The 15,860-nt window shown below is 31.0% G+C and overlaps 1 protein-coding gene across 1 annotated transcript; it reads left to right on the top strand.

Moving 5' to 3' along the window:
- The first annotated feature begins 590 nt into the window (after nt 1-590).
- LOC134684681 (uncharacterized) lies at nt 591-2,879 on the top strand. Its single transcript, XM_063543985.1, has 4 exons — nt 591-715; nt 1,329-1,469; nt 2,563-2,703; nt 2,788-2,879. Exons 1-4 carry the CDS (start codon nt 634-636, stop codon nt 2,877-2,879), a joined length of 456 nt encoding a protein of 151 aa, XP_063400055.1. The 5' UTR covers nt 591-633.
- The last annotated feature ends 12,981 nt before the right edge of the window (nt 2,880-15,860 follow it).

The following is a 15,860-nucleotide window of genomic DNA, read 5'->3' as shown; positions in this document are numbered from 1 at the left end:
GAAAGAAACAATTATTTTTGGAATAAGCTAACAGTTAAATGTCATTCAACTCTGGAAATGACATTCAAAAATCATGATTTTTTTTAGTGGACAGAGCTTTAACTTCCATTTAAATTGTTTTGCCCTGTTCATAATGATTCAATAACTTCAATATTTGGCTAAACTTACATGTTTAAGTGTAGCTATTTGAACAGTTTTAGTTTATTATTAAACATGATAACATTATCTACGTACTAATATTACAGAATAGTCTTAAAAGTATAAAAAAGAAGATGTGGTATGATTGCAAATGAGACATCTATCCACAAAAGACCAAAATGACACAAATATTAACAACTATAGGTCACCGTACGGCCTTCAACAATAAGCAAAGCCCATACCGCATAGTCAGCTATAAAAGACCCCGATAAGACAATGTAAAACAATTCAAACGAGAAAACAAAAGGCCTTTTTTAAGTAAAAAATGAACGAAAAACAAACATGTAACACATAAAAAGTTTTAAAGGTCCACATCATTGTTGTTGAAAGCTAAAATGTGTAACATTATGTCATTACAACTTAGTTTATTTTTTAGAGAGTACATACAGAGAGAATTGCACAACACTAGTTGGAAATTCCACATGTTTCAATAATATGGTTTGTGTTTCTGATATTTGCGATTGTGAGATTCCTGCCATGCAGTATCACGATCCTTATGATAAAAGTTGTAAAGCAAGTACGTATTTGAACTAAATTGAATGATCTTATGCAACAATATATGATATATAATTTTTTTTTAAATTTATTTCTGTTTATACTGTATCTCAGAATGGTCTATAAACAACTGTCAAAGTAAGAAAACTAATAAGATAACCCAGCGTTATTTGTCGCCAGATGGGTGTTTCGTCAGCAAGTAGTTCCTGTCCTGAAGCTAGTGTACGTTATAATTCATTGATGCCAAAGTAGAAAAATGAGACCGGGATTAAGATAGTGACAGTTGAAACATATTCCTGGCGATCGGTGAAATAAATGTGCAATACCTTTAAACATGCTCGAAGATGTGGAACAACTACTGAAAGGTCAATGATTTTTGGTAGGTGTTTGTAATAACAATTGCAATTCTTATTACCATTTTGATTGGTTTGCCCAGTACCTTAATGTTCAATAACTTTGAATACTTTGCATAACTTACATGTTAAAATGTTGCTCTTTCCACATTTGTTATGTACTATCTCACACGATACTATAGTTTACTTTGTCACATTAAAAAAAAAGAATAAAAAATGTCCATTGCTATATGTTGTTAAAAGTTGAATTGTATTACATATTACAATTTAGTATATTTTTAGTAAGTACATACAATGAGAATTGCTCAACGCTAGTTGGAGATGCCACATGCTACAATAATATGGTTTGTGTTTCTGGAAATTGCGATTGTGAGATTCCTACCATGCAGTATCACGATCCTTATGATAAAAGTTGTAAAGCAAGTACGTATTCATGCTATATAATTGTAATATAAATTAAATAAAAAGACTCTACTAGTATATGGTATATGATTTACTTTTTTAATCATGCTAATGTATTGCTGCTTAGACTGTATCTTTAAATAACTTTTCCAAAAACATCAGTCGAAGAAATGAAACTCATCTTATAAATCAGGAGCATTGGTTTGCTAGACGGACGTTTCGATTACATAAGACTCATTTATAGAGCTTGAATCAAATATAAAATATGTTTTACATCAAATTTGCAATACACATTGTAATTACTTATGGCAAGGATTTGCAGCTATTCATTTAAATTGAAACTTCGTCACTAGCATTACCTTCTGTTTAGGGTACGCCTCTGTATACGTAGCGTTGTGTTGAGCGCAACTTATCATTACATAAATGCATTTTGCATGAACACAAACCTTCTCAATTTAGAGATAAAAACTTAACACAACCTTCTGAATTGTTTATCCTGCTCAATTATTGGCCAGTGGACTTCAAATTCAAAGACAAAATGAAAACATAAAACTAACTTCATAGTACAAAACACAATTAAAATAATAAAGACTTTATATATTAAATACCCCCCCCCCTCTCTCCAAACGAAAATGCAAAAAAAAAAACATAGGAATAAGACAGGTTAGCAGATTCTTTATTACTTGTAGTACCTGTTCTGATCGATGCTAGTGTAGTAAAAAATCATTCATGCTAAATACTAATAAAGGAGATCGGGATTTAGATTAGGACAGTTGAAACATATATTCGTGGTCATCTATAAAATGATTGTGCAATATCAGTAACCCAGTTCGAAAGTTTGGAACCGCTCCTGGTAGGTCAATAATTTTGATAAGCAGTTTTATTAACAATGGTAAATCTCATTCTCATTGAAATTCTTGTCCATGCGCCTTATGGTTCAATAACTTGCAAAACTCACTTGTTTAAGTCCTGCTATTTTATCATTTGTATTGTACTAACTTACATGATTCTAGGGTTAACTAAGTCACATTAAATTGAACAGTCAAAAAATGTCCACAGCACTGATTTTTAAAAGTTTAAATCTATCAAATATAACAATTTAGTGTACTTTTAGTGAGAACATACAACGAGACTTGCTCTACACTAATTGGAAATTCCACATGTTACAATAATATGGTTTGTGTTTCTGATATTTGTGATTGTGAGGTTCCCGCCATGCAGTATCACGATCCTTATGATAAAAGTTGTAAAGCAAGTACGTATTTATGGTATATGATGGTAATCTTAAAAAAATACAATAAGAAATTATTATTATATGACATATAATTTTATCATTAAGATGTAGTTCTGTATCGACTGTATCTAAAAATGGCTACTCCAGAAACATCTGTCAAAGAAGTGAAAAACTCATTGAAAATACCAGAATTATAGGTATTGAATAGCACATGTAATTTGAAAAAAAAAATATTCTGTACTTCTAACAACAAAATTATAATATTCAAGTTTACCTGTGTACGTAACTTTATTTCAAAGCCATTTGCTTATGTTAAGCTGGTTAGGGTAAATATTGTTGTCTGTTAAAACATTTAAACCCACTGCATTTGTTGCACCAGTCCAAAGTGGAACCTGTTATCAATTGTTGTAGTTTGTTAGTGTTGTTCACAAGTGTTTTTGTCGTTGTATTAGTGTTTCATCAGGTCGGTTATGGGGGATCGTTAATGGAAGTTGAATTATATTTAGTACTAGTATTCAGCTGTTTTAGCTTTGGCAAATCTCATTTCCATGGAGATTGTTTTACCCTGCACATTCAATCATGGCATATTGACTTTTGAAACATTTGCTTGGTTGACATTAATCCATTTGTGATTAAACTAGTTTATGGGAATCTACTCGGAGTTAGTCAATGCTATTTTTTATGAAGTTCTATTAGCATTGGCAGATCTAATTTCTGCCTACTCAGTCATTGTATGTTGACTTGTAAAACAATTGCTTAGTTTACATGTATTAGTTTTTGAATAGATAAGTATGCGGAGAACCATTTGTGTTTAAAAAGGTCAATGATATTTTATAAGCAGTTGTATTATCATTTACACATCTTTTTTTCACCGAGTTATTAGGCACATTCCCTTCAATCATAATATATAGGCTTTTACACTTGTTTAGTTCACACGTTGAGGTTGTAATAAAATAAGTTTTCTGATAACCACTAGAGGTTTGTCAATGATTTGTTGGTATACAGTTGTGTTAAACATAGCAAATCTTATTTCCATTGATATTGTTTGGCCCTATACCTCAATGTTTAATTACTTTGTATACTTTGCATACATTACATGATCAAGTATTGTTGCTTAAATATTTGTGTTGTACTATCTAATATGATAATAATATGAAAATATGATTTACATTGTCAATTTATCAAAAAGTCTTAAAATGTCGAAAGCATTTGTTATAATTACCAAAGACGCGCTTTCGTATAAAAGACTCAACAATGACAATCAAAAAGGAAAATGAAAATAAGACAAATTCAAGTTCAAAGTTGAAGGTGATCTAATCTTTAGGTAGTATTAAACAAAATCAAAGATTTGTTAATAGTTGATTTAAAATTAGGATTAAACAATATGTTATATTTTTAGTAAGTGCGTACAAAGAGAATTGCTCTACACTTATTGGAGATTCCACATGTTACAATAATATGGTTTGTGTTTCTGATATTTGTGATTGTGAGATTCCCGCCATGCAGTTTCACGATCCTTATGTTAAAAGTTGTAAAGCAAGTACGTATTCAATGTTTATAATTGTATTCTAAATTAGATTTTAAAAATCTAATAAAACAAAGTATGGTGTATATGAAAGAAAAAGAAGATGTGGTATGATTTCCAATGAGGCAACTCCTCACTGGATACCAAATGACACAGAAATAAACAGATATAGGTAACCATGTGCCCTTCAGCAATGAACAAAGAAAGCCCAAACCGCAAAGTCAGCTCACTAAAAGGCTCCAAAATAAAAAATGTTACACAATTCAAACGGCCTAATTTATGTACAAAATATGAATAAAAAAAATATGAAACACATCAACAAACGACAATCACTGAATTACAGGCTCCTGACTTGGGACAGGCACATACATATTGAATGTGATGGAGTTAAACATGTTAGCAGGATCCCAACCCTCCCCTTACCTGGGACAGTGGTGTAACAGTACAACATAAAAGCGAACTATGAAAATTAGTTGAGAAAGGTTTAACTTATAGATGGATTAGAATAGAAATCTATCTGACAAAAACTCAGAATGGACGTGACCGGGTACTTGTATATCCAAGCAACAAAAAACCTTAAGTACTGATCTAAGAATACTCGCAGTACCTGTTAGACATGTAGTTCAATACCACTAACAAATAAGAAAAAGAGCATGCAACTCAGACGAAAGACTCTTTTTTGATACAGCAGCATTTTGACACTGATTTGCTTTTAACTAAAAACAAGTTGTATATAATTTCATAACCTCTGCAGAATACTAACAAATTCTAGGGTAAACGACCTTGATTGTACATAAGGATCTTGCACAGTCAGTTATATTTCATCAATCAGCAGCCGTGGTTCTTTGCATCAATGGTTTTGTCGTTCGGGTTTAAATTGTCTTTTTTTGAACATGTAGACCAATACATTGAAAATCTGGATTATGTAAGCTATCTGCTGAGTATTTTTGGCGTCTCATGCTTAAGTGAGGTTTTGCTCATATCCCAAACACAAAAATCGGTTACACCCTTTTTTATTTTATCATCTCGTGTACTTTTTCAAGGAGAGACCAAGTATTAAATTAACAAAAAAAAAAATTCTGTGGATTAGTTAACTACGTATACTGCGCTTCAATAGAAACTACATTTTAAAAACAATTTTATGTATTTTCATGTTGATAATTTATTCAATGTGCAAGGCATATGTTGATATGTCAAAATGTGTGTATATTGTTGCATGGATGATTAAAGCTTGATTAGTGTGTATTTTTTAACAAAAAAATATTCAGAACTGCATTAAAGTCATAGCCTGCAAAAGTGCTTTTCACCCAAAAATATGTCAACATATTAGTACTTGCCCCGACTGTTCAGATTTTGACCTCTGCGGTTGTATCAAGCAGCGCCATGCGGAGCATCTGGTTAAAATTCATCAACATATATACCTCTTTACGCTTGTTTCTTAAACTTTCAAATTTGACCGATACTAGCATGTAAAAGATGCCATATTTAAGTTGTCAATTTTTTTTAAAAAGATGTTTCTTGGCCTAGTGTATAATGAGAGAAAAACATAATAACTTTAACGACATGCTTTGTTGGTGGTATAGTGTTGAGTATCCCCTAAATAAATTAAGAGTATTGTTTTGCTAGACGTGCGTTACTTTTTCAAAAGACCCTAAAATTGAGTTTGAATCAAAAATAAAAGATAAAGGATAACCTACTCAGTTATTGGACTTAGAACTGTCAAATTTATGAGACAACAATGAAATCCCTGGACAAAATAAAACAATGCAGAAAAAATTTACTTCATTGTACAAAACAAAACTAAAAAAGACATAAGACTTTTCAATACAAATCCTTCTTCCTCTTTCCCTCCCCCCCCCCCCCTCAAAAAAAATAAAACGGGAAAAAAACACTGGGATAAGATCAGATGCTCCTAAAGGGTAAGCAGATCCACTTCCCTGTGAAGCACCTGGTCTGATGCTTGTGAAATTATATTTCATTAATGCCAAATGAGAATAAATGAGATCCAGAATAAGGTTGAGACAGTTAGAAATAAATGCGTAACCACATTAAACAAGCTCGAAGGTAGGAAACCACTATTGATAGGTCGATGATTTTTGGAAGGAAGTCGAATTAACAATGACAAATCTCATTTCATTGAGATTGTTTGGTCCTGTACCTAATTGTTCAAAAACTTTGAATATTTTGTCTAGCTTACATGTTAAAATGATACTATGTCATACCTAGTCATTAAAAAAAGTATAAAAAGGTCCACAGTATTGTAATTAGAAGTTTAAAATGAATCACATGTAACAATTTAGTATATGTTTTAGAAAGTGCATACAACGAGAATTGCCCTACACCAGTTGGAGATGCATCATGTTATAATAACATGGTTTGTGTGTCTGGTATTTGTGATTGTGAGATTCCCGCCATGCAGTATCATGATCTCTATGATAAAAGTTGTAAAGCAAGTACGTATTCATGGTATATAATTGTAATCTAAATTGGATAAAACAAACTTTGGCAACCATATATGTTATATAGATTATCTTTTTAATCATTAATTTATTTCTGTAAAGACTGTATCTATTAATTGCTTCTTCATAACTATCTGTCCAGGATTATTGGTTCGCCAGACGGGCATTTCTTCTGCATAAAACTCATTAAATGAGTTTGAATCATATATTAAAGTGTGTTACTACAAATTGGCAATACACATTGTAATTAATTCACTTATGTCAAGGATATGGCGCTATTCATTTACAAGGCAACTAAGGTCGACACTAATGTTACTAATCTCATAAAAAAGACCGAGATTTTAAATTATCCAGAAGTTCTTTATATTTTTTTTTAAGAATTCACATATGATTAATACCACTACGCAAGAAAAATAACAGTGTCGTTCAAAGTCTTTTCAAAATATATAGTATACGTGACGTCTTTGTACATGTAGAGTTGCTGTGTTCACAACTCATCAGTACATGAATGCAGTGTATATGAACACAAGCCTTGTCAATTAAGAGCTAAACACAAACAACTACCTTAAAGATAACTTAATCGACTCAGTTATTGGCCAGAGGACTTTCAAAATCTATAGACAAAGTTGTTACCTTTGAACAAAAACGAAACATTCCAATAAACTAACTTCATTGCACAAACCACAAAAAAAACATAAAGAGTCTGACTTAACCGTGCAAATCCCCCTAAAAGAAAAGAAAATTAAAGTACTTGGGATGAACTGAAATGCTCCTGAAAGGAAAGCAGATCCTCTTCGACATATAGCACCTGTCCTGATGCTTTTGTAGTAATAATTCAATAATGTCAAATTAGACTAAATAAGGTTAAGTCAGTTGAAAAATATTCGAGGTCATTTATAATATAAATGTACAATAACATTAAATCAGCTCCAAAGTGGTTGGTCAATGATGTTATGGTAGGCAGTTGAATTAACAATGGCAAGTTTCATTACCGTTGCGATTCTTTTGCCCTGTACCTAATTGTTCAAAAACTTTGAATATTTTGCATAGCTTACATGATCCCCCCACTATGTTGTTGTTCTTTTATAATGCCATTATGTTATTGGTCTATTATAATTTTGAAAAGACTTTGAACGACACTGTTATTTTTCTTGCGTAGTGGTATTAATCAGATGTGAATTCTTAAAAAAAATATAAAGAACTTCTGGATAATTTAAAATCTCGGTCTTTTTTATGAGATTAGTTCTGACAATTTTTTTGAATTTTTAACCGTTTGTGTCATCTTTCCCCATGTGAAATTATTATTTCAAAAATACTTCTACGACAAAATTATTTCATATTTCTTTCTGTGTGACGTAAGTGAAACACGCGACTTTACACTAAAAGTTGATGTGAATGTAGTCACATGACTTCAAAGATTTCAATCTTTTTTTATCTAAAATATAATATCAGCGATAAGTAAGCAATAAATGTTGTTGTTAAATTTGATATATGCGTTTTGTGCTTTTTTGTCAAATATCTATTTGTTTTGAAGTTGTTATACCGTCATGACTACTGTACCCGTATTTTGACAATTTTTCATATTACGTCTGTTTTGTTAACGCATCGTTGTAAATATCATGGAATTTGATGTGACTGTCATGCAAGTAAGAGTTTTTGCGCTAATAAAATCAGGTTTAATCCACCATTTTCTACATTTTAAAATGCCTGTTACTAGTCAGAAATATGACAATTCTTGTCTATTCGTTTGATTTGTGTTATCATTTGATTTTGCCGTTCCATAAGGGACTTTCCGTTTTTAATTTTCATTGAAGTTCAGTATTTTTGTGATTTTTATTTTTGCTATTTGAACATGATTGTACTATAGTAAATTGTAATATAGTTGACTTATTCCCATTTAAAAAATGTATAAAAGTTCCACAGTCTTGTTGTTAGAAGTTTAAAATGTATTACACAATTTATAATTTTTTTTTAGTAAGTACATACAACGAGAATTGCTCAACAAAAGTTGGAGATACCACATGTTTCAATAATATGGTGTGTGTGTCTGGTATTTGTGATTGTGGGATTCCCGCCATACAGTATCACGATCCTTATGATAAAAGTTGTAAAGCAAGTACGTATTTATGTTATTTATTTGTTATCTTAATCGTACAAAACAAACTTAATAAACAATATATGTTATACAATTGATCTTTTGATCATAATTTTTTATATCTTTGTACACTGATCTCTATTATGCTTCTGCAGATTTATCTGTCGAAGAAAGAAAACTCATAAAAAAACAGGATTATTTGTTCACTAGACGGCTGTTTCGCCTGTATAAGACTCATTAAATGAGCTTGAATTAAAGATTCGTTTTTTTTAAAATTTGTAATACACATTGTAGTTACTTATGTCAAGAATATGGCGCTATTCATTTACAAGGCAAAGAACCTCGACTCTACCGTTACCTATTGTTTACATTACGCCTGTGTATAGGTAGCATTGCCTTGCGCGCAACTCATCATTACACGAATGCAGTGTATATGAACATAAGCCATATTAATTTAGAAATAAATACTAACCACAACCTTAGTATAGCTAATCCTACTCAGTTATTTGCCAGAGGACTTTAAAATTCATTAGACAATTTGAAATCCTAGGGAAAAACGAAACATTGATGATAAAACTGACTCCACTTTACAAAATCGTAACAAAGAGACTAAAGACTTTACAATACTAAATTCCCCAAAACAAGAGGAAAGCAAAATAAAACACTGGGATGAGATCAGATGCTCCTTAAATGTATGCAGATCCTCTTCCACGTGAAGCATCTGTCCTAGTTAAATAATAAGAATTAATGTCAAATAGAATTGAAAAGAACGGGATATAGGTTTAGACTGTAGGAACATATTCATGATATTTGTGATCATCTGTGAAATAAATGACTCTATAACATTAAACCAGCTCCAAGGCGCCAATTAAAAGTGTAAGAAGCAATCCTTCATCCAGACTAAAACCATGTTAGAACATGAACACTCTGTTAATATTGTATTTACTAGAAGAAATTTACTCATATATACAGGCGCTGCTGGAATAATGCTACATAGAAATGCACAGAAAGTTTATAATGAAGGAGCAGAAATAATCTCCTTTGCCATTCTTTTTTTTTCTGAACGGATTCTTAATGTCACTTTCTAGATATAAATCATGCATGAATCCGACTTTGTTATTTGTGTTGCATCGCTATTTAAATGAGATAAATGCGGTCTATATATTTCCTGAACTTTGAATTTAACATTAATTAGATGTGTTGTATCGTTTTAATATTTAAAGTGTAATTGCATATTGACCTTTAAAACTATTGCTTTAATAGTTGAAATGTATTAATTTGTTTTCTTTATGGGGAACCACTAGTTGAAGGTCAATGCTATGTTGTATTATTATTTTTTTTGCATCTCATTTCCATGGAAATTTTTTGGCCTAGTCATTGTCTATTGATTCGTGAACCATTTGCTTAATTCATAATTATGTATTAGCTTTTTTATTAGGTTAGCTTATGTGGTACCACTCGTAATGTGGAAGGTCAATGATATTTGGAAATGGATTATTATGAGCTAACAGCTTATTTCTGGATCCTATAAATTATTCACTTGTATTATAATGTAAATGCCTATTTGTGTACATTAATTTACCTCAATTTAATTAATAATAAAATATATTTACACTAATAATATTTGGTATGCAGTTGTATTGTAATTGGCACATCTTATTTCCATGGAGAGGATTTTGCTGTGGAAATTCAGTCTTGGGTGGTTAAATAACTTTGAATATTTTGCATAAATTATATTTTGAAATGTTTCTATTTTAACATTTGTAATGTACTATTTAAACTAACAAGTAAAGAATAACAGCACTGTATTTGAAGAGTTGAAATCTTCAATTATGAATTTGACAGTGGCAATTGTAGTTTAACTGACGACGCTAAGCTGAGCCAGCAAAAAACAGATATTTGCGACCGTCATATGCACAATTGACGGTGGAAATTCTTCAAATACAGTTCTGTTTATCCTATTGTAATGTAATTCTCCCAACCGACACACAATGTTACCAAAAAATAAAAACATTAAAAGTATTAATCTAATGTATCAATGACTTAAAATGTTTACTAATGAATTCCTTTTGCATAAAAAAGTGCAAAATAAGAAAGTTTTAGTAATGAAATAATCTGCATGAAATAAATTTATAACTATAAAATAGAAGATTTGGTATGATTTCCAATAAGACAATTCACTACAAAAGACAAAACGACACAGAAATTAACCACTATAGGTCACCGCACGGCCTTCAATAATGCGCAAAGCCTATACTGCATTGTAAGCTATGAAAGGCCCCGAAATGACAAATGTAAACAAAATCAAACTACAAAACTACCGGCCTAATTTATGTAACAAAAAAAATAACGATATTCAAATAAGTAGCATATCACTAAATTACAATCGCCTGAATTGGGACAAACACAAACATTGAGACTGTGGCAGGGTAAATAGTCCAGTCAAACTTAGATTTAACCTCAGACTAATTGCAACATAAAATGTTTTAGTTCTAATCTATAATAGCATTATGCCCTTTATATTCACAGAAGAAAGTCTTATAAAATCAACTTGAGGAAACATTTTTAATTTCCAATGAAAATTTTACATTGGAAGGGGAGATAAGTCTTGCAAAATGTGTCTTTTTTTGGTCAGTTTTTTGTTGTTTTTCCTGAAATTTATGTAGAGTATGATACTTTGATTGGGTTATTACTTTGTATTTGACTAAATTATACAATCTTCTGCTCATGAAATGTACAAACCGAAGTGTTTTGGGTAATTTTATTTTTTTCATGCATTTTGAAGCTTTGTAACCATTTTGAAAAATATTGGGAAAATTTGGTATTGTTTATATCTGTATATTATATTTCTTCAGCAACTTACTTGTCTAAGGAAACTTTAAACCACAAAAATAAGAATACATGCTTAATTATTTTTATTAGATTTGAGATTCTTTACCTTGACATGTTGAAAAATTCAACAAATGGTCAACTAATGAATTACGAAATCTAGATTATAGCTTGATAAAATATATGAAAACACCGTTAGAGTTGTTTGTTATACTCTAAACACCGCTAAAAGATCAAGATTCAATATTTTCTGATGAATAGAAGAGGTTAAGTTATAATTGTGTATCAGTTTTATTGATATTTCTGCCTTTTTTGCAAGAGTTATCTCACTTTTCAATACAAATCTCCATAGGAATTTTAAATGGTGTTTTTTTTAGTCTTCCTCAGTTTTGATTTGATGGGACTTTTTTCTGTGTATATTTGGGGTAAAATGCTTAAGATTAAAACTTTAAAATCTTCTGTTGCAATACATTTCGGGTTAGGGTCAAAATTATGCTACATTGACTGGACTTTAAACATGTGAGCAGGATCTCAACCTTCGCCATAACTACGAACCGTGGACTTAATTTCTTAAAAGGACACAGCTTTGATTGTTGTTCTTGAGAATGTCTGCTTGTCATGTTTTGGAATGTGTGTCTGATTTTCGGAATACTCTGGTTATATCCGCAGTGATATTGTTGGATTTTTTCAAAACTACCTCTACCCTTTTTTATTGGGAAAATATGCGTCATTTTCATCAAATTTGGAACTTTAAAATTAACCATGAATTTGACTGAAACATCAATTTACAGAGCCATTTTCAAGAGTTAAACCCTGCTTTAAAATAAGACCTCATTTTGTCAGTGATGATACATGGATAGACCCTCAAATCTGCAAATATAGTCATTTTTGGCATGAAAAATGTTTAAATTAGTGTTTTTCAGTTTGCAGTCATGTACAATTTCTACTGAGACAGCACTGTTTGGGAAAAAAAATGCTTTTTGGGAATAATTTTAAGCCATTTTTTTTCAAATTGGGATTCTTCTCCAGGGGAAATGCCTTTAATTTAAGGCAAACAATATCACTGTATCCATTTGAATGCCTTGGAAAAAATCCCCATGAACACCCATTTTTCTGTTTATAAATTTTCCACATGTATAATTATAAGTCATTTGTTAAAGTCTTATAAATTTTTTTTATTTTTTTTTATAGTTTTTGAGAACTTTAACTGGTCAATGATAAAGCTATGAAAAATCAAGAGAGAAAATTGTCCCGCCAAAATTCCAATGGCTAGTATTTCGAAAACAAGCACATTGACCAATTTGTTTTGGTTTTTTTTGCTTTTTTGATTCCTCAATGTTTTCCCTATTAGTACATATTAGTTAAATGAAAAATTATATATTTTGAAACTGAGCGGCGAACATCCTTAGATATAGGAAGATGTGGTGTGAGTGCCAATTAGACAACTCTCCATTCAAATAACAATTTAAAAAGTAAACCATTATAGGTTAAAGTACGGCCTTCAACACGGAGCCTTGGCTCACACCGAACAACAAGCTATAAAGGGCCCCAAAATTACTAGTGTAAAACCATTCAAACAGGAAAACCAACGGTCTAATCTATATAAACAAAACGAGAAACAAGAAACACGCATATATCACCTAAACAAACGACAACTACTGTACATCAGATTCCTGACTTAGGACAGGTGCAAACATTTGCAGCCGGATTAAACGTTTTAATGGATCCAACCCTTCTCCCTTTTTCTGAAACAATAGCATAAGACCACAACATAAAAAAACATACGATAAAATATCAATTGGCAGACTTAACTCAATCAAAAAACGTATGATTACACAATGAATGTATTAACATGTATTACATATAATAATTAAGTATATTTTTTTAGAAAGAACATACACTGAGACTTGCTCAACACTAGTTGGAGATTCCACATGTTACAATAATATGGTTTGTGTTTCTGATATTTGTGATTGTGAGAATCCCGCCTTGCAGTATTATGTTTACTATGATAAAAGTTGTAAAACAAGTACGTATTCATGATATACAATTTTAATCTAAATTTGATAGAATAAAATAAGCGACACTATATGATGTATAATTTATATTTTTGACTTAGCTCTGTAGATACTTTATCTCAAAATGGCTTCTCCAGCAATATCTGTTGAAGTAAGAAAACTAATTTAATAAACCAGGCTTATTCCTCCCAAGACTTGCATTATTTACTGTTTACAAATTTTTGAATTTTTTGAAAATCTAAGGTTTTTCTACCTCAGGCATAGATTACCTTAGCTGTATTTGGCAAAACTTTTAGGAATTTTGGTCCTCAATGATCTTCAACTTCGTACTTTATTTGGCCTTTTTAACTTTTTTGGATTCGAGCGTCACTGATGAGTCTTTTGTAGACGAAACGCGCGTCTGGCGTATATGTTAAATTTAGTCCTGGTATCTATTATGAGTTTATTTACATAATACTCAATAATTGGAATTGTATTAAATATTTATCATTTTTTGCAATACAGTTTGTAATAACTGATGAATTTGCCATTTTTCACTGACTATTTTACTTAACATCACATACATCACCTATTTTTTTCAAAATGCCTTTTTGTTCTTAAAATTGCCTTGTGCGCTACAAATCATAGCATGAATACAATTTATCCTACTTATTAATTGGAAAGAAAACTTTTAAATCCATCAGATAAATTGGAAAATCCCAGGACAAAACCTTAACATTACAGAGAAGTCAACCTCACGTTACAAAAATAACACCAGCTGAAACAATATAAATTTAGCAATTTAAAAAAAACTTAGAAAAAAATCACCCCCCAAAAAAAACAATAAGATCAAATGCTTCCGGAAGGTAAGCAGATCCTCTTTCACATGTAGCAGCTCTACCAATGCTTTCTTTAGTAATATTTAAATACCAAATCGGAATATATTGGAACAGGCTTTAGTATTATACACAATATTCCCATAGAAATGCCAATTGTATCAAAAACCTATTATTATGTTCATGATGTTGTAAATTAAGAAATTTAGAATCTTTTGGAAACATTCCAACGTCTATCATTTATATTATAAAGATAATTTTAAAATCGGTACATTTTTTAAAACATTTATAACTGTTAATGTATTGCAACCAAATACACTTTTAACATGATAACACGTTTTAAGTACGTTTGTTTTACAATGAACGCTCCTATTCAGTTGGTTCATTGAGAAAGGTTTGTTTGTCAATACACTGATCATTTCTATTAGTATGAAACTTGAACGCAATGATGAATGCAACCAAATACATACAACTTTGAATTTGGGGGTCGTACACTTTCTCTGTTTTACGAATAATGTCCTTTTATAAATTGAAAATATGATGAATTAGTCGTTTTCACGCTCTAACTTTATGTTTGGTTAACAACACATTCAAAAACATTGTGAGAAATACTTTGTATTTACCGAAAATTATTTTATTGATTATCCCTCTTCTTCTCTTTTGAAATATCATGTTATAACATGTATGTATCGTAAAATTGAGAATTGAAATGTGGAATGTGTCATAGAGACAACACTCGAAGGCCACAAATATGTCTTTAATGCAGCCGGAAACTTCCGATTGGGAGGCGTGCTTACGCTGGCTCCTTAACATTTTTTTTACTTGTTTAGTGATAATAGACGACACACTTAACTCCGAAATATACTGAGGAAATCAAACTAAAAAAAATCATACAAGACTAACAAAGTAACATGAATTCATTTATAGGAGCTAAATACAAAGAACCGTGTCAAACATCAGAAGATGGTTCAAATTGTCACAGCAATATGATTTGTGTGAGTGGTGTTTGTGGTTGTAACACCACCCAGTATTATAACCCAAATGTACATAGTTGTAATGAAAGTAAGTAATCTTAAAATCAGTTTTTGTACAAATCAGTGCATAGATTTAAAAGAATTTAGGTTTCAATGCTTAAAGCATGAAACTTTGAACAATAATACAAAAGTAGACATATATATTGTGGTAAATTAAGGCTATGAATTCAAAATCATTAAAAATTGTCGTCATATTTTCTCAGGAACTACAAAGGAGGGACGGACGGAAGATACCAAAGGGACAGTCAAACTCATAATTCTAAAACAAACGGACAACGCCATGGCTAAAAATGAAAAAGACAAACAGAAAAACAATAGTACACATGACATAACATAAAAAACTAAAGAATAAACAACCCGAACCCCACCAAAAACTAAGGGTGATCTCAGGTGCTCCGGAAGG

Source organism: Mytilus trossulus, chromosome 9 (assembly GCF_036588685.1).
Source record: "Mytilus trossulus isolate FHL-02 chromosome 9, PNRI_Mtr1.1.1.hap1, whole genome shotgun sequence".
Classification (NCBI taxonomy): domain Eukaryota; kingdom Metazoa; phylum Mollusca; class Bivalvia; order Mytilida; family Mytilidae; genus Mytilus; species Mytilus trossulus.
This window is presented reverse-complemented; position numbering and strand designations above follow the sequence as displayed.

What these genes read in the sequence shown, in the direction of transcription:
- LOC134684681 (XM_063543985.1), top strand. Translation starts at nt 634, where the DNA reads ATGGTTTGTGTTTCTGATATTTGCGATTGTGAGATTCCTGCCATGCAG. An exon ending in TGATAAAAGTTGTAAAGCAA is followed by an intron (nt 716 to 1,328) that starts GTACGTATTTGA and finishes GTATATTTTTAG; the next exon opens with TAAGTACATACAATGAGAAT. An exon ending in TGATAAAAGTTGTAAAGCAA is followed by an intron (nt 1,470 to 2,562) that starts GTACGTATTCAT and finishes GTGTACTTTTAG; the next exon opens with TGAGAACATACAACGAGACT.